The sequence below is a fragment of the Cyanistes caeruleus genome, chromosome 6 (assembly GCF_971803275.1).
Source record: "Cyanistes caeruleus chromosome 6, bCyaCae1.hap1.1, whole genome shotgun sequence".
In the NCBI taxonomy this organism is placed as follows: domain Eukaryota; kingdom Metazoa; phylum Chordata; class Aves; order Passeriformes; family Paridae; genus Cyanistes; species Cyanistes caeruleus.
Genome location: NC_141706.1, coordinates 28,918,171 through 28,938,447, shown reverse-complemented (window position 1 = coordinate 28,938,447; position 20,277 = coordinate 28,918,171). Strand labels below are relative to the sequence as shown.

Sequence of the window (20,277 nt, the reverse complement as noted above, 5' to 3'; positions counted from 1 at the left end):
GAGAAGCCATCTGATTTGTCTGCTGCCCTTAGGTGAAAAAAGGATGGATCAAAGGGTTTACACGATGTTTCCAGCCTGCAGAGCAATGTTATGCTGATTGCAAAGGAATCCATGTGATGGGGTAAGGTGCAAGCTGTTTGAGCAGTGCCTGGGGTCATTTTTGGTCTCTGTGCCCTCTGAAGGGAGACACCCAACGCTGCCCCAGCTGGGGAGATCTCCTTGTGACAGATTATGAAATGCCAGCCAGCTGCCCTGCTTGGTTTATCTCCTGTGAGCAGAAGTGGCCTTTTGCCTACAGGGAAGCTTTTGCTTGCAGTAACCATGCCACTCACCCTTGTGAGTGCTTGCTCGGCAATTTAACTAAGGCAGGCAGAGGAAATGCCTCATGTCTGCCTCTCAGGTGAGCACATGGGAGCTACCTGTGTGTGCTGGAAGTGGAAAGCACATCTCTTTCTCTACCCTACACAGATCTGCCTGATTAAGGGCTCATTACTGGTTGGGCATTGTCCCTCACTCAAATGACACCTCACTGCCTTCCTTTTCCTTTGTCCCTCATCAGAAAGGCTGTCTGTGCTTTCTGACTGTGCTGCTTGTCTCAGCACCTGTCTCAATACCTTTCCTTGTCATTCACATATTTGCTTTCCAACTGTCCTCTAAGCAGGATTTTTTAATATTTCAGTGGGAGACTCAAAAAGGCTGTTCCACTCTTAGTGTTCTTTTCTAATGCCAGTTCCCTGCACAATGTGAACTGCACCCATTCGCCAGGTTAGCTTATGGATTTGCTTCCCCTTCTAGAAGGATAATTTGTAGCTCTTCTCGTCTTGTGAGCAGGTGAGTTTGGACACTCTACTACTTCTGATTTTATCTGGATCCACAGAAAAGTACTTTAAGAAAAGATAAAGTTCAGCTCTCATAGCCCCTGTCTTGTTATAAGCAAGCTGCCATCCAGGCAGATACCAGCGGCTAAATATTAACATTGGAAACCTGATCATAAACTTCAAAGTTATTAAAACAAAGAATCCACTTGCATGTTCCAGGAGTCTCTTGCCAAAGAGAACATTTGCCAAATGCAATCCAAAGAAGTGCCCAATGTTCTATGAAGCTTTGACCACAAAATCAGTATCAGTGCAGCCTGGGTTTCTGAAATCTACCACTGTGACTCATGATGTAACCATATAACAGGAAAACCACCCTTAATCCTCTCTCAGTTTCTGAGGGATACCCATTCCTGCCTCTTTCTTTGTGCTGTGCTAGGGCTCCTGTTAAAAGCACATACAAAAAAAATGCCCATCATGGATTCACCCTTCCAGCAATTCCACCTAGAAAGGAAATATTTTTTTTCCTTATTTTGCAGCAGGAGGAGCTGAACACGTACTTTTATGTCTCCACCTCTCTCCACCTTCCACTACTGATTTTATTTGGGTCACCATGAATTTCAGGATTTTTTTCTGTAGGGTCTGGAGGGATCCTGGAGCATGAGGGTGCCAGTCTGTTGCTTTCACCATCCTTTTGGGGAAGAGTGGACCTAACAGAGAACAGAGGATGGCTGCTACCCAACCCATGAATTATCTATCCATGATGCTTCCCGAGGGAGCTGTGGCTACATTAACCTTGGGTTACAGCTGTGATTACATTAAAGAAAAAGCTTCCACAGGGGCCTTTCTTTTCCACTCCTCTGCACCAACTATCCCATTAGTTACTGAACACATTAATGGCACATTGACACATTACCTACAATTACAATTTCTGAAGTCCTTACCAGGGTTCCTTCTGTTGCTCACTGAACACATCTTTCTCTTCAGAGAGTTGAAATAAATTAGAGAGGCTGCCTTGAGATCTTCTGCTAAAGAGAAAAGCCTATCTATGTTTTCATATATAATTTATTTTAGATTTATCCAACTAGCTGATAGAAACATACACGAACAAACTTGAATGTTAGGGCCTTCAAGTCCAGCCTTTTGGCTTTATATTCATCTTTGCTAATAGTTTAAATTCTCCTCAGTGAACTCAGATTTGGCTCTCAGTCCACAGGTTTGCATGTAGGAAAACCATTTATTTGTACTGGAAGATTTGAACTGTAGCTCTATTTTTTTACAGGGATAGTTCTGTTGCAAATCTGCACATGATGCAGTAGGAGTTCAGCAACAAGTCAAGGCACTCTGAGAAATCTTCTACTTAGAGGTCTGCTTCTATCCTTTGCACATATATTTGCCTTCTGTCTCTAATAAGAATGTCATAAACAGGTTCTGTGTGGACATTTGTATTCCTCCTTTAAATTCTTTTTTGTAGGAAATTGAAGTAGTGAATGATGTGAAATATGCAAAGTGCTTAGTCTCTGCAAATGAAAGAAAGGTGGAGTATTTATTACTTTCTTTATTCTGATAATCTCTTCTGATCTTGAAGAGAGAGAGACCCATGTGATACTCGTTTTGGACCATCATAAAAAGGAGAAGAGAATGTAGAGCTCGTCTCTCCAAGAATTTATGAGGGCCATAGAGGCAGTCTGTGGCCTGCCATTAGATGAATTATGGCTATAGCCTCAGACCATTGCAATTCTGATATCTTCAGATCTGTCGAAAGAACAAGGACTAAGGTGCTGGCTTGTGTGATGACATAACTGAAAAGAACAGTAAAATGCAAATAGAAAAATAAATCTATCAAATGGTCAAGTCAACCTCTTTACCCAAGAAACCAGAAAAACTCTCATTTTTTTTCCCAATCATTAAACTAAGTGGGCAGCAGACTTGCTGACGTACTGGTCCTCACAGGAGCAGGATCACATGTGCCTCTGCTCGTGGGTGTACTTGATTAAAGCACTCACAGACTGAAATGAATGGTGATGCTGTTTGCTGTCACTGGAGACACTTGTCCCAAATTATGAGCTGTTAGGAGAGAAAGATTCTTTTTTTTTCCATGCTCTAGTGTATGGTTACTGCAGTACATGGTTTTCCTAGGGTGATTTAAAGAAGCCTTTCATTAAGCAGTATTTCCTATTGCAATGTGTTTGTATGTGGCACCACATTTGGCAGGGACTGGGGTCTTGTGCCTTGTCTTTTCTCTGGCTGTGACATGACACAGAGTGGGTTTGGGAGCTTCCTCACAGGACCATTAGTATGACCCAGTAAGCACTGTTCATTCCACTGTGTCTGGAACAAAGTCACCTAGATTTTCAGCATGTTTAGACCATCTATACGGTTGTTATAAAAAAAAAAATAAGGTATGAATCATAGTGTGGTTTTCATGCCCCCATCATTTCCTGATCTGTGCAGAGAAAGCCAGATTGGGTAAGATGTTGTAGGCAGCCATCTCTCCTACACACCTGCCATGCAACCGCTGAAGATTACACAATTGTCCCTGTTCCACAGACAAGGGATGACCTTTCCCTCCTACTGTCTGGTACCAACTGTGTCACAACTTTGAACAGAAATTTTGACACAAGATTCATGTATTTTGTCACAATTTAGGTGAAATGCAAAATTTAAACTTTATTGGAACAAAACCTCTCTCTTCTAAAGCTTCTAAGGCACAGCTTCAGCACGATTTAAACTTTATCACATATTTTTGTCTGACAATGCCATGAAACACCTTCAGAGGAACTGGTACTTCAGAGGAGTTAGGCTGTACAGACAAGAAGAGCCTGGCAGTGATGAAGAAAGTGCAAACTGCTGCTGATGTGATATGTGTATGCCATGCTGGGGACACCCAGGATGTACGGGCTTGAGTGATGAGGGCTTTTAATGCACAGTGGTGTGAGAGAAGATGCTGGATGCATGGGAAAATTTGGAGTTTTAATATGACCATATTATGCCCAAACCCATTTGAAGTCTCTTGGGAAAAGACATTGGTGTCAGCCTGAGATTTCACATTTTAAGAAAACAGATCAGCCAAATGTTGGTATGGGATCTGTAATCTATTTATGAAATATGACAGTGGGAATGGATCAGGAAAACACTAAGTGGTCTAAGGCACAGAGAAGAATCATCTATCCTCTCAAAAGTTACTGAATTCTCGCATGGTGAGGGAAAGACCTACAAAATGAACAGATAAGAGGAAAAAGAGGAGGGAAAGGTTTACAAAAGCAGAGGGAGGATACAACTGAATTTTGAAAGTCACAGTTGTGTTCAGGAAAAAAATGACAGAGTGAGCTGGCCAGTGTAAGCACAGCAGTGAAGAAAAGGCTCTGGAAACCAGAGTGGAAACAACTAAGTCAAGTAAGGGAATTTGCACTAAGGGTTTTACTCTTCATCGTTACTGTGTCAGGTTTCCTCCTACTGTACCCAGGGAAGGGCCTCTGACCCGCTTTGCAGATTTGCAGCTCAAAGATTATTTCCTCTGGAGTTTTGACAGCAGGTAGGGAACAGCTGGGGACACAGGGCTTCAAGTCAGTGAGCCCACTGGGAAGAGGACAGTCTCCTGAAGTGTAATTTGGGCAGCTGTGAAAAGTAAGGAAAAAATTTCCTAGAGCTACTGAAAGGAGCACACATGGGAGGGCTCCTTTCAAATTTGGATGTAACTTTTTCAGTCTTATGTTAGGGGAAAGCTTTGCCCCAATGACTTCCAGGATGTGCACTAAGCAAGTAGAGCCCTCTGGGGCAATCACAGGCAATGCCCCTGTGATTTCCACCACAGAAGTACCTAAATCCTGAAGGTGGTGGCTATCTCAAGATCATTTAGATTAGGCCTGACTGCAAAACTGTCAATAACAGTGCTGGCAGTAGTATAAAATGGGAAAGACCTACTGCTCTATTTCGCACTGGATGACATCAAATCTGAGTAGCAATCACCTATCAAACTTGACCAAGATGAGGTCAGATCTCACTGTGATCTCAATCTGAAAAACTAAGCGTAGCATATATTTCTGCAAAAAACAAAACCAATTCCTTGTCTGAACTATTTCAAAGGAAGGCATGGAGGCCAGAGACATCACAGCAGTAGAGGAGTAAGACAGATCCATGCCATTCTTGCACTTAACTCAGTCAGTAAACTCAGTGAAAGGCATCTATCCTGATAGCTGGAGGCTGTTTTTTGAAAATGCTGTTCTTGTAGAGGGTGTTTTTCTTTCAACTGGAAGGTCTGGCTTCACAATCTTGTGTGCCAGCTCATTTTATCAGAGTGCTGGCTGAAATTTGTTTAATAGCAGTGTCATGGAAAATATTCCAAAGCCTGACAATATCTTGTGGGTCACAAGGAATGGCTAGAGGTGAACATGAACAGAATATAATTTCTTGAGTTTGGAACAAGAAGATGTGAATCTTTCTTATCTTCACTTATTTCCTCCTCTTTGTTCTTTGTTTCTATGTCAAGGAACAGGATCAAACAAGGTCATCTTATGGAAAAATGTTCCTGTACCGTTCTTGATGTTTTAAGGAGTAAAAGTGATGCACTATTAGACATTAAGAATTACCACTGCTGAGGTACTTGCAGTTTCTACTGATGGAGGTAGCCAGCAAAAGACCCCAATAAACACACTGAGTGACTATACGGAGCAGATCAGTTCCCTGTCTGTTCACTGTGCCTTCCTGCCTCTGCCTCTTTCATAGATGGAGGGGATACATGAAAACTTTCATGGAGACTCAAAGGAAACATGGAAGGAAACAATAAGAGATCAACATCTGCTGACAAATTGCAACTTTATGTGAGTCAGTGACTCAAAATACCATTTCCAAAACCCAAGCTGATTCTCAGGGTTTTACGTAAAAGACGTAAGAAATACAATTTTTATGGCATGTGATGGCTGCTGGAATAACCACAGGCCTCTCTGACCCTGTGGCCTCTCTCTGGCATGGGCCAAAAGTGGCTGCCTAGAAAATCACATAAGAACAGGGTAAACATATAGAATGCTTCCCCCTTGTTTTGAACATGAGCCCTACTTGAATCTTCACTGTAGTTCTTATACTACTATTACTGGAATTGGGAAGCTGATCCCTAGATAGCTTCTCCCATGCACTTAGGATTTGAGAGACCTCTTCCTTCTTCCCTTGCACTATCTGTTTTCCATGTTGAGGAGCTGTAATTTGCTCTTTCATTCCTTTACACAGAACCAGTTCCACACCTTGAGTCATCTGTTCTGATCCATCTATGAACTTGATTTTATTTAATGACATCCTATTTTAGACTGGAAATGTAAGAGCTGCATGTAACGTTTAAGGGAAAGGCAATGTGCTCCAAAACTGGAATTAACTGACACAAAAGCAGATGTTGCTTTGGTCATTTTGCTGCCATTTTGATTATTGAAGTGCAGTGAAAAAATATGCCAGCCTTTTTTGTTGGGTCTTCCCTATCTTTCTCTGGAAGTTTTTCTGCAGTGACAGTGATATCTTCAGTCTGAGAGGCAGTGGGATGAGGAGCCAGATGTGGAAGACAGAGCCTCCAGGCTCTGCTGCAAGTCCAGAAGGACTGCTTGCATGCTTGGGCTTTCTCACATGGTGGTACCTCCTAAAGAACTGTTGTAGGTTACTTTTTTTCAGTTTAATACCACACGGTGCTGCTCATGTTCCGACACAACTTCCATGGAATTTTGCCACAGAAATGAGCACAGATATCTTGCACAAGTCAGGCCACAAGTGCCAGGTTGGGTGTAAATTAAATGAGAAAAACCCCATGTAATTATGGTGCACATTTCTAGCTGCTTAAACTGTAATATCAAACAGTAATTCGGAATATCTACTATTATCTACTCCTTCTCTGGAGGGAGGCACATATAAAACCCAGATGTGTTCAATACATAACCCTGATTCATTATCAGAGTTTGTCTTATCAGCAAACTATTTACAGTTCATTTGCAAATAAAATGGTGTTATCCTGTACTTAAAGGTTTAAAGACAAAGCTGACATGAAAGTGAATAGATCTAGGGCTTTATAGGCAACCATAATTCTTTAATTTCCTGGCTTTGCAGACTTAACATAGCTGGAGACATAGTTTTAACTAAAAGTACGAGATCCAAAGATTTTCTCTGCAAAGTATCCTTCACAGCATTGGTGCTGCAAAAGGGTGAAAGGGTGAAACTCTGGCATGTTAGAAACTCTAAACAGAAACTGTAAGAAAAATATTGTTGCCTCTAGGAGGCAGCCACTCATTGCAAATACACAACTTGCACTCTGGTGTCTGGCACTTTGGAAGGCTTTGAAGTTTCTCAAACCTCCTGTGGTTATATTAAAAAAAAAAAAAAAAAAATCTAGTGGAAATAAACATGCACTTGCAGTGGAACTACCTGCCCAGAAATCAGCTCTGCTTCTCCAGTCAATCACATTGAAAGGAGTTAGTCACAAAGCAAGCTCTATTTTCCTGTGTTTTCAATAGCAGATTAGCAGAGTTCAATGGAGAAGCAGGATATTTATCTGAGTTATCTGCTCTCAGCAAGATACCCTCCCCCATATAGGAAAGCATTTACTCATGTGCTTAACTTCACCTGCTAATTTGGCTGACATTTAACATTTTGTCTGACACTTTGCCGAGCAACACTGTCCTTTTAGTTGCATTTCCAGTGACACATTTTTCTTTCTTTCACCTGGGCCTGTCCTGAGCTGGAGCCAGAATTTTTTCTTTTGAATCTGCATTACTGAGGTGCTCACACTAAAGCAATTCACCCAGTAATGCACAGGTATTGTTTTTCTGCTGGACTATGTGTGACCTTCTAAATCTGCTTTTCTCATTGCAGCTGGCCCTTTGATTCTCTGAGCAGAATTGTGATTTTTTTGAAAACTTGCTTCATACAGTAATACTCTCTTCACATCCCACGTGGTCCCCATGCACATATGGAACAACACAGGACAGCACATCAATGGTGTCACAGGTGGTTCAATAGCAGTGTAGACCACAACTGAACAAAACCAGTCCCCTAAAAACAATCTGCACAACACTAGTCTTGATTTCTAAACCACCCGTGTTGGATGGCCCTCTGCAATCCCTCAGAGATTGCTGTTGTTTATGGAGCAGAAATTATGCCCATTGCTGGAAATCTGCAACGTTTCCACTCTGAGTATATCTGGCATCAGCTTCTGGCCAATAGCTCCTGGTTACATTGTTTGCTCAACAGGAGAGAACCTCAATCATCAAAGGTTCATTCCACAACTGGGTCCTTGGGGATTTTGACCAAGACACCCCTTTTAGCCTTTTCATCGATAAAGAGACTGACCTCCTTGAGGCACACTGATCCACTGCCTCACACCCCTTAATTCATTCATGTGGGGCTTTCCTGAACTCCCCTAAACCTCCTAATTTTCTAATAGTGTAACATCCTGCTACAGCAGTCACACCAATGCCAAATTCTCATGATACAAACCCTCCCTATTCCTCCACAATGTTCTTTTTTTCTCTCACCCTCCTGTAAGGCACACTATCCTTCCTGACTGTTTTTTGCTTTTTTAGCCCCTTCTCTCTACTTTCTAGTACTGAGTCTTCCACCCTCTGGCAGTATTCATCCAGTGTTGTTTCAAGGGATGCAAGAGATGTACAACAGTCAGATTTCAGTGCTTGCTGGTGACAGGGGGTACGTGGCAGCCTCCTGAAACAGGTAGACAGCCATACTTTTCCCACAGATCTCCTGAATTCCACAGATTGTCAGCTCAGGGCAGTGTAGTGTCCCAGTATAGCATCGTTAACCACAAACCCTTCACTGTATCCATGCAACTAGCTGGACCCTCCACGGTGCCAAATCCTTATCATCATCCTGAGGGTAAAAATGTGGACAAAGACTGCACACAGGGCTGGCAGGTGCTCCTGTAAGTCTGGAGCTTCCAGGAGTTCTACATCCATTAACATCAGATGAAGCACCACACCCTGAAGCTCATGTTGTTGAGGTTGATTATTGCATAGCTTCCTTTTAGAAACTGATTCTTTGTTCTTCCCTTAATTACTTAATTTACTTGATTTAGATCTATAGATCTGTTTCAGTGACAGTAATAGAGGGACCAAGCCCACATTCCTCTCACAGAGATTCTTTTTTTTTTCTTTTTGCATATGAATATGTAGAAACAACTGCTTTGTCTTAATAGTTCTGCAAAGGATTATTTCAGTGATTTGTTAATACTTAACCATCTGGTGGAGGAACACTTCACCATTTGGAGAAAGACAGAATCTCCTTCTTAAAGCTTTTACAACCTGAGGCAACAACACACAAAAGCATAAAGTTATTTGCAGTCATTGCAAGCACAAGCCTTTTACCTTCATTTCTGTTTTCACAACATTTCATTTACATTTTGTTTATTAAACAAAACGCATGACAGCCTTATGTGGTCTTCTGTTACTAACTGACTATTTCAGTGGCCAAAGTGGATGATATAAACACCTTGTTATGATCTGGAAAGTTATTTTAGACCACCCTTCTGTTCAAACTGTTCCTTTTCTGTAGCACAGAATCACATAACAAGTCAATAAAAGTGAAAACACGAGCTTACACCTTCAGGCTAAATCTGACTGTCAAAAGGATTTCCCTGAGAGAGAAAAAAATAAAAAAATCCTGAACAACTTTCTTTCCCATTTCCATCTGTTAACTCACACTTCTGCCTGGTGAAATGCCTCAGTGAGAAGCAGAGTATCTCTGATACCAGCCCCTGATGGAGTGGAGTAGGCTGAGTCAGGGAAAGTAGTGTGAAAACATCTTCCATTCAGATGAATGTCAGCTTTTCCTTCTGCATTCTGGAACTTTAATTTGTGTCTTCAATTGTCAAAATAAAGGTGGGAAATCCCACCTGCTTATTCAAGTGGTTGGCAATTAAATTAAAGGGCTTTTTTTTTTTTTTTTTTCTTCTGTTAAAGCATGAACTGCAGCTAGGCAATGCAAAAGCTCTTGTAATTCTCCATGTGATCTGTACTAGCAAGCCTTCATTCAGAGTAAGCCTCTCTTACACAGCCAATAAACAGAAAGGCCCAAAATGTCAGCAGAAGAGCTCACAGCAGGAACAAAGAATTTATGGGCACCAAAGGTTTACTGGTACCTTATATTTTGTCATGACAGAGTATTCCTGCCTGAATTACCAGAAGCTGAAAAACGTGTATATGCCTTTACCATTCTTATACATGCCTTCCATCAGAGTGTAGAGAAAACATGTGGATAGGATGACTGGGAAATATGTTGTCAGGCCTGAACCTGCCCTTAAAGTTTAGATTGCAAAAACAGGCTTTCATCTTTCTACTTGGCAAGTCTCCTTCTAATGGCAGATGTGACAGATAAAAAAGCTATGCGGTTCTGGACAGTATCAGTGTGAATGGCCAGTGAGAAAGGTCATTACCTGACCCCATTTTATCCTGCTTTAAAGAAAAATAAGTGATTTAATTATTGGGTGTTGGTGTTGAAACAAGCAAGTTCCAAAGATGACTTTGAAATGCATTTATGGCCCAATTTTTTTAGAACAGAATGTGCTAAAAATAAGCAACCGTGCAGTGGCAGTACATGCCAAAGCTACAGATAAATTATGTATCGTACATGCATCAGTGCACACACAAAACTCTGAAATCTTTGGCCTGTCACCTTGTAGAAGCTCGCATACTGATAATATTCAATGTCTGAGGAGAGTTTCTTTGTTTTCCTAGCAATAGCAACACAAGGCTGTTGCCTGTCTGTTACTGTCAAAAAATGGTATCTGACAATGATTATGTATTTGTTCCATTTCATATCAAATACAGTTTCTGGCAGGAAAACTTAATTTTCCTATATAAGCAGGCAGAAAATATCTCAGAGATCACACTATTAAATATTGTCTTGCAGAGAAACTTTGGTGTGACCTTCCTTCCACAGCATGTTTTAAGAAGTCTTTGTATTATTCTCAGAACAGCTTGTGGGAAACACATCAAACTTGCATATCCTGAATGGACTGAAATCTCCACTCCAAATCTCTCTCACTGTATTCTACCCTTAACAGAACCTTTTTCCTTTTCATGTGGTTTCCAAATCTCTGGGGTGTCCGACCTAGCTGTGTTAGATTTCATTAGCACTTCTAGGAAGAACCCATCCTGTGGAGGAAATCAAAGGCATCTGAAGAGTGTGTCCATCTTTTTTGTCATCTTCCAGACTCATCTGCTTCTCCTGAGTGGTGGTAGAAGTTCATAACAATATGGTTCCTTCTTCAAACTCAAGGTGAGACATCATGGCACCATGACTGCAATGTCACCTGTTCAGCTGTGGGCTGTACGAAATCTCTGTTAGATAAGTCAGCAAATGGTTGGAGCAGTCTACTTGTGGCAGAGAAAATTCACATCAGAAGAGGTAAGCACAAGGATGCTGCTCCAGGCTTTGGAATCTCCTGAGACACAAAAAGCAAGAAGCAAAGGGATTGTTTAGTCAGATTTCTCAATCTCTTCTGTATGATGTTCTTACCACTGCTGGTCACAGGGAGATGTGTGCCAGTGGTCCAGCCTGGTGTGGCCAGCTTTTGCTCCTGTAGAGAGAAGACAAAGCTCAAGGTTTTCCTTCTATGAGGGGAGCTGAAAGACCAGTTTCCTGTTTCCATGGGCTCAGCAGTTTATTAAGGAACAGACTCTGCTTAAGGATTTGGGATTTCATTCTTGATGGGGGTCCAGGAGGCTTGGAAGTGAGGGGTGAGACATGTCTGGCAAGCCAGGTAGGGTGAGGAGAAGGGGAATGTCCACTGCAGCCTTTAGGATGCTGCATCGATATAGAGGAATCTAACTACTGAAGTGAGACTCAGATCAGAGTCTCATCTCTCATCCCTCAGATGTGTGAGGGAAGTTTTGTACCAGGGAGGTTAACATGTCATCAAGGAACAAAGGCTGAGTGAGTTGTCATGCATAAGATGTGAAACATCAAAGGGAAAAAGAGTCAAGAAATATATCTATGTAAAACCTGAGCTACAGAAAGATCAAACCCCCTGAATTTCTAAACAATTATCTGTACATAGTTAATTTGTTTTCCTGATCTATGGGCATCATGTATTCCAAAACAGAATGACAAACTCCCAGGAGAATCAGTAGAGCTGGGTATTTTTTGGGATATTTTGCATTTTGCTTCCTATTTTCACTCTGGCTGAGAGATAGAGTGACCAGAATTATAATCACCTTCCGGCCACTAGATTCTCCTTGTGAAATACCCAGAAAAGGGTTGTACATGTCATAACAAACATACTAAATGATAGCATTTATTATCCTCTTCCCCAGGCTGGGCATTCTGAGAAATAAGGCAAAAATGAATGAGTCAGAGAAAGATAATCGCTCCATCACTTCAAGAGGAAACTGGGACGGACATCTAGCTCTTCAAGTCTCTTCATGCAGGTTCTTCTCCTGTGCTCAGCAGCCCACTGCCTGACACCAGTGTGGTAAGCACTATGACTAATAGCTAGCATATGTTGTTTGCTTTCTCATTTTCTCCAGAGGAAGCAGCATATGCACTAGTGTGTCTTGTTTGGTAGGATTTTCTGCTCTATTTTTAAATAGAGGTGCTGCTCTGCATTTATCCTGCAGAAAGCACCTCCAAAAGGTTCAGACCTGTGCTTTGAGGGGCAGGTGGTGAGGCATGGGACAGTGCTTAATTCTTGCCTGTGTTTGTTCTGCAGCCTCTGAAGGATGAGAAAGTTTTGCCTGACTTATACAGAGGCTTTATTGTGACTACAGAGTTATCGTGCACTGCTATCATAACAGGGCTTCTCGGGCCAGCAGCTTTTGGCAGTCACTATCTTTGCCTTAAGACAAAAAAAATGCAACCTCTTGAGCATATCAGCAAGCCAACCCCGAGAAATATTGCTGGAGAGATGATCAAACATTTGGATGCACTTTCTGTGAGTTAGCTAGCAAGGCCAGCCCCTTCTGCTGACGTCTTTCCTCTCTATCACACATCAGACTTTTCCCAGTGGAGCTGGAGAACAGGCTTCAATGAAAACTGCCTGTTTGCAGCTACATGGAGATTGCAGGCACCACAATTACTATTTCCTCTCCCTGACCTGGAGCAGCAACTCCATCAGCAGGATAGAAAGGTAGCCTTGTTGCCTAGCAAAGGTGGGATGATTTATCTGTGTGTCTAGATTGGTCCCTTTTCTTTGCTGCACAAGAGAATTTGCTTTCAGACTTCCAAGGAGAATGAAGCCAGGCTAGAAACCGGAGTGGATGTGGGAGAGCTGCTCTCCCAGGGAGTAGAAAGAACCACAGGGTCTCTGTGCTTTCTGTTCCTGTGAAGCGCAGGACAATGGTTTTGTCTGCTCCAGTTATAGCCCTGGGGGCTACCTTAGGGACTGCAACTAGCATCCTTGCCCTCTGCGGTCTCACCTGCTTCTGCAAATGCAAGCAACCTGGGAAAGGACTCTCAGAAAAGGACCAAGAGGAGGAGACGGAAAATACTAAGCCCAGTGTGCTTCAGCCAGTCCAGCAAGTAAGACACAGTCTCTAATTTACTCAGTGATTTTTCTTTAAATGCAGAGGGTGGGAGTGTGACTTCCCTGTTAGGCTACTCAGCATGTGATTTATGCTGCCTGTTTATCTGCTTACGGTGTTCAGGATATAACAACATGCCAGTGGGAGGAGGAGTGAGGGGAAAAACAGAGATGAGCTGGGTACCACAGAATTACCGGAGCAGGAGACAGCTGCCACGGAGCCAAAGAGAAAGCTGCTAATGGCAGAAACGGGATGAGGGCTGGAAATGCTGCTTGGTAGTAAAAATAGATCAAAAGAGAAATAATTCCCTAAGAAGAGAAGACTGGACTGTGCCAGGTGGCACGCGGCATTGTGAAGAGGAGATGGCTCCTGCTGAGATCTTGTATAGCAGCTATTTAATTCTATTCACAATATCTCATAGTTCCTGCAGGATAGCTCCCTGTCAACAGCTGGTTTCTTGTGAAAACCTTCCCTCCTCCTCCCTCTGCCACTCTAACTGAGGGGATTAATTATGTGTGAAGTTAAAACAAGACATTGAAATCATAATAAAAAGCTAGTGAGAATCTAGATTGTGATGACTGGACAATCTCATCACACTGCAAATTTATTTTTCATTTACTGTAAAAGCAATGTGGATAATGTCAGGCATCCCTATGCGTGCTTTCATTTTTGTTAGAATCCAAACAGCCTGATTTACTCCTGAGCTCAGTGCAAGACGGAACGAGGGGAATTATAGAACGCTTCTAATATACTTATTAATGGCAATCTCTTCTCCAAAGGGAAGTGTTTGATGATTTCCTCGGTCAAATGTGGTCTTTAGCATGAGCTGTAGCACCAGTCAGTCTCTGAAAGTATTACCTGTTGGCTGTTGCTCCTGATATTTGTATGTGCCTGTGTCCTTTTCACTTTCACCTAGCCATTCAACCAAGTGTTATGCCATAGTAGCTCGTTCTGAAGGCCTGTGCTCCATTGTATAATGTGCTTTGTTTGCCTTTTCATTATTTCAGCTATTATTTTTGTATTCTTAAAGAGTGTAGCACAAGTCCTAATGGAACTCCTCTGTAATGTTTGTAATTAAAATATTCAGTCTTTCCCTGGCTTCCCCTCTTCAGCTCTTTGTAGAAAAAAACCTTGGTGTCCTTGTGTTCTTCTTGCAGTTTATGCTGAGGAAAGATGACCAAATCTACAAACAGTATTGTAAGAACTGCTGCAGACACAGAGAATGGCAGATTCTTACAGATCTTGTGATTGCTAGAGGGGGGAGGAGAGGTGTGGGAGGATGGCTCCACTGACCATGGATTAACTTCTGCACAGAGTTTAGGACTTCTCAAGAGATTGCTGCTAATTCTGAATCTCCCTCCATGAGCATGGTGCATAACTCCTAATACCCATTTGCATTTTCCTAGGATGAATTTCACCTGCTGTTTTGCTTGACAGCCTAGTCATGTCCCTTTCAGGCTCCTTTCTTGTCTTTTCTATCCCATACAGGGCACTTGCTAATACCTATATATAAGAATGTAAAATAATGAGGAGATTTTTCCAAGTTCACCACTAATGTGAATGAAAAACGTGTAACTTTGACAGCCATATCACTTTGCATAGCAATTTTTTCTAGCTGTTGTCTGCAGCAACACAACCCACAGACAACTTTACCATCAGGCTCTTTCTATGAGAGTTTGATATTGTAATCTCCAAGCCTGGAAACATCTCAAATCTTCATTTTAACTCCATCCTTGGACTGGGCTTTTTTTTTTTTTTTTTTTTATACAACCTTTTGGGAAACATCTTGGAGAAGTGTTAATACATCCTGGATCTTGTCCACAGGGGTGCTATCTTGTTTGCAGGACTGAAATAAGCACTAAGTCTCCATAATGTTCAGCTAAGCCTCCAGTACCCAGCAGCTATTCAGTTATGGTCCTCACAATACTTCTACATTCATCAAGTTTTGCCATGACTTAATCCAGTATTTGACCAACAGGGGATAAAATTATTCAACCTGCCCTAAATGTGTCATTATTACCTGAGTGATTGTATTCTTTCAGCATTGTAGACTTTTTAATTTGAAGTATTCCAATGTTACTGGCTTTTGGGGTTTTTTTTAAAGAAATCTGAACATATTATAGCAGCCGAGTGAACATTCTGTCACAGAAATGTGCAAAATGTTCTTAGTTTGCATATTCCATATGTTTAGTAATTCTTTCCAATTAAAATAATTTTCTTGCCAGGAACATGAATTCTGCTATGCTGTCACTGATTCAGAATCAGTCTCTATACCTTGAAGAAATAAATCTCAATTTGAGTTCTGAGCTTGTGCAATTTTATTATCTCTATGTTTATAAATTGTTCTGCTGGGACTTTTTTTTTCTGACTACATTAGTACACAGTATGTCCTAGTCAGTGTTGGACACATTTAATTATTGAAACCTGTCAGGGCCACTGATTCTGATAAACACAGATGACAAAAGAAAGATGTAGCAAGTCTGCATTTTGTTCACTTGGCATGTCTCCCATGACAGTGATGCTTGTATTTGCTATAGACAGAGGCTCCCCATGGGCATGCCCTGCATACATGAGGAGGAAGAGTTCAAACACAAACATACATCTACAAAACAACGAGAAACTGCAGTAAATTTTCAAAGTCTCAGCAAAGCCTGAGGAATGAAGATTCCTAAACACATCCATCAATGGCAACAGTCTGGTGCTTTGAGTGACACTGGGCAGGGACACAGAAGGATCATTTGCAGCCTCCTTGCTCCTTCTGGTTAACTTGCTTTTATGCATTTTTGCAGAACTATCTGAACTCTTCTGCTCATGTCCTTATTTAAGACACAACTGCTGAGTTGCAAAGGGAACTTCCATAGGGCACTGCTATGTAACTGGATTAGCACACAGCACTTGGGAAAAGAGCTGGCAGCAAAGTAATAAACAGAGGCAGATGCAGTTGGAAGAGGGGGTGGGCTAGTCCCACTGTGCTTGCATATGCCTCTCGTCTCTAATTCTGCAGAGCAGACAGACAAGAGGAATATTTAGACCCAATGGAGTTCTTAGATGCTGTGTGCTGATGGATTTCCTGACTAAATACCTGACTTTTACCAAGAGGAAGAAAAGATTGTACTAACAATATGTCACATTTGAGTGGCGTTTTTCATCCCAAAGGATCTGGAAGTGCTTTGTGTGCTGGCAGCACAGAGCAATGCAGGCAGGAGGCTCTGGTGTGTGGCCAGTGAGGGGTAGGACAGCAGTCTGGCACAGCAGCTCCAGGAGAGAGGACAGCAGAGGCTGACCACCACGTCAGGCACTGTGTGTGTGCTGGATGCCTCACCTCTGCACAACAAAAGCAACCTGCCTTTTCTAGCTGCTGTCCAGTGATTCCTCACGTATTCTGCTTGGTTGGTTTGCTTCAATTTTAGAAGAATGGAAAACTGCACTGAAAGTTGGGATGAAGAACTTCACATTTCCTAGGTATTTTAGGACTGATGAGGATCACATCTCTGTAAGAGGGATCTCACAGCCCCACATGGTGTAGTTTACATACTATCTAAACTCAACTGAATTCTAAGTGAGGATGGCACACAATGATGTCTTCTTTTCTCAGCCAACTTCTCCTCAAAACCCTTAGAATTAGGCAAGTAAAAATGCTACGTTGCACAGTGTACTTCCAAAAGACAGGTGCACTGGCTGCCTTCAGAAGATGGAGTCACTGGCCTAATTACTTCTCTGTCACTGCAAAGTGTATGCAACCAGGATCTCCACAAGCAGAAGATGTCTAGGTTAACATCTAAGACATTCCTCTTTCTTCAGCTCTCTTTCTTGAGAGGTAGCTATGCTTCCTTTGGACATACAAGCTGGGACCAGGAAATCCCAACACAGACAAGAGTTTCAGGGCAAAATCTACATTCATTATTAATAGGAAACAATAAGACTAATGAAAACTTTTAATTACAGTTATGAACCTTTTGTGTCTCACCTTCAATCTTGAGAAAAAGTAGGTTCACGGGCAGTAGGTTGGAGATAATCCCACTGCACAATTATCAACCAAAACAGCTATTTTACTCATGGTTTTTATCTTTCATGTTTTGAGAACATTAATAAAATCTATTGCAAGGGTTGAGGTCGTTTGCTAGTCAGCTTTTGTTCTTCCCCATTGATGAATCCAAATATAAATGCATCAGGAATGATTTCCGTTGTAAGAAGGCAGAATCCTTTCTTGGGACATAAGCAGAAGGGAACTTTTCTATTCCACTAAAATATATTTTTTTTTTTGTTTTGGGACAATGGTAATGCCTCTTCTGCTAGCCTTTGCTTGGACTACCTTAGCATCTTGCAGGTTCTTCTTCTCATCTCATGTTCATGATTCAGCAGGGAATTGAAGTGTTAAGAACAAAATCAGATATAAATCCAAATTTCAGTCCTAGTATAGTAAAGGGAAAATGTTTGTCTGATGGTCAGATGAAGCTCTGGTCCAAGAGGCTGAGATGACCACTGAATCAACTACTCTTGGTTTGCCAGTCCAGGGCTCATTTGTTCAGCTAGTTCTCCTTAGTCTTATTGCGCCATGGACATACTTACTCCAGGTTTGATTTATGTCTTTGCACTCAGTGCTTACTATATACTCACCTAAAATATTCTGGGTTCTGTGACATGGCTGTAGCCTCTTGCTCTTGGATTTGACTTCAAATACCAAGGTAAAAATTGCCATATCTTAAACAAAGCAAAATTAACTTCATGGTTAATTTCTTTACTAAAATGAAAGGATTAACTTATGAAAATATTAATGGGTATCAGAACAGAGGAAAAATCAAAATATAAGAACATATCTTTTTCTTATAGTAGTCAAACATCTGTAGAGGAATAAATCTGAAAAGAGACGTGCCAAGTAGAAGGTATCTGTGTTGGCAAGAAAGTCTCCAGACATACAGGCAGTGGCTTCTACAAGCCAAATAAAAATGGTGGTAGGACTGACCAGAGGCACAGCTTTTTTCTTGTCTCAGCTCATCTAACATTAAGAGAATTGGAGGAATTAGTGTAATTAGTGCAAGGTAATAAAAAAGGTTTTAATTTTCAGTTCAACGTGAAGAAAACCGCAGAGCCAGTCCAGCCTCGAGCACTTCTGAAGTTTCCCAACATTTATGGCCCCAAACCAGAAGTAACTTCACCCGAAATTGTTAACTACACACAGTACTCTCTGAAGACAACAGAAGAACCAGCTACTGGGAAGCCTAATGCTTTGGATGAGAATAGGATGAAGATACAAGTCAATGAAGAGCTGTTTGTTCTCCCTCAAAACGGTAGGAGCTTTTGGTCTTCAAATTAACAATTGCTTTAAAGGGGGTGTAGATCTGTAATACTGCTAAGCATAATGTGATTGTTGTTAGATAAATAAATGTGGAAGTGAAGACATGGGATGCTTTTCGTTTTCCTGTCGTGAGCCCTCTGAGTCTTGTTTTCAATATGTCCTTTCAGCAGAAGATAGTCGTGGAGCTCATAAGGACAAGCTGTAGTTGTATCTTGTTGAATTTTTTTTTTTTTTAACCCAAACATCTTTAGTTTGGGTAATCTGTCTCCCTGGTAGCAGACATTTGGTAGAAAAGCATATTTAGTGTAGTTGTGCTGAGAGCAGTAGCCAGAGTATGTGGGAAATATCTGGCCAAAATTAAGCAGAGTATCTCCTCAAGGTCAAATGCTAGCTGTCCAGCAACTGTCCTTGTCAGGGACAGGGGCATCAAAGCTTCTAATTTTCTCTGCTCCTTTATTTCCATGGTTTGGTGAGATGTTCTTGGCTTACTGTAATGTGCGGTGAAACTGAAGGCTGACACTTCAAAGGTTTTTGCCAAACAGAATTCCTGTTTCCCAGCCAGCCCAAAGGGTAACACTCCAAATCCTGTAACATAAGATTTCTGGAACCTGAGAGAAAATGAAGTCTTAATTATATGCAACTGGCAGCATGTCTGGTATTCTTCCATACTGATTTTTAACTTCACAGCCATTCTTAACAGGATAATTTACTCTTATGGTGACCACTTTAATAAAATCTTCCTGAAGATTTGCCAGCAAGACAACACCATCTGCCATTATTTTAATTAAGTACTCTTTTTAGTTCTTTTTAATTTTTTGAAATCACATTTTTTCCCTTCTGGAAGGACAGTTGCTACCTTTACCCCTCCAGCTTGAGGCTTGTGAGAATGGAAGAGAAAGTACCATGGGAAACAGATGCACTGGAGGAAGAGACTGTCTGAGCCACATCCTTAGGTGTCAGGGAAAAGATTACAGGGTGGAAAGGATAAAAGATGATGGCTGCATTTAGGCTAAAGCTTTATATAAGTGTTGGTGTAAGAGCCTCCCTGCACTGCTAATGGCACAAGCAAGTTTCCTTCCTGCTCTGCCTGATTTTATAGCTCAAGTGTTGCTAAAATTAAGCAAGAATTGTTGCGTTCTCCTTTTGATGCCACAATGAACTGCTCTGAACTGTGGCTGAGATTTTTAGGAGGAAGTGTGTTGGTCCCACTATTGTTTTCTATGTGAATCAGAACTGACCTTGCAGATAACAGTTTTGGATGACAAAAATCTCTGGCTTCTCTTTTTTTTTTTTCTCTCTTCTTTTTTTTGCAACTTGCTTTATTTCAGTATCAAATACAAACTCAGCTCCAAAATCATGCATGGAGAAACTCCCTTATGGATTCCAAAATTCATTGCCTTCAGCCTGCTCAGGTGCTATGGAAATGGATGTCTTTTGAATGACAAAGACTTTTCTGTTAAAATGTTAAAAAGCCAAACAAAATGTTCAGAGCAGTCTGACCTAATGCAGAGCTGCACAGCAGTTCAAGAGCAGACTCACATTCTCATTGCAGAGAACATAAGATTTAATTTACTAATGCCAGTTAAAAGAAAAAAAAACAACAATATAACACGAAATGAGTGTCATTTGGACACCTTGGTCTAGTTATAAGGTAAAAGAACAA

General features: G+C 41.4%; 1 protein-coding gene across 2 annotated transcripts in view; it reads left to right on the top strand.

Moving 5' to 3' along the window:
- Positions 1–20,277, top strand: part of SYT13 (synaptotagmin 13) — a 32,998-nt gene continuing 12,721 nt past the window's right edge. Inside the window, exons 1-4 of one of the 2 annotated variants that reach the window (XM_023928013.2) lie at positions 1–121; positions 11,010–11,075; positions 12,113–13,316; positions 18,384–18,606. In XM_023928013.2, the coding sequence (XP_023783781.2) occupies positions 13,134–13,316; positions 18,384–18,606 (406 nt within the window). In that variant the 5' untranslated portion in view covers positions 1–121; positions 11,010–11,075; positions 12,113–13,133. Of the gene's footprint in view, positions 122–11,009; positions 11,076–12,112; positions 13,317–18,383; positions 18,607–20,277 lie in introns of those variants that run through there. The other variant, XM_023928012.2, reaches the window with a different exon arrangement.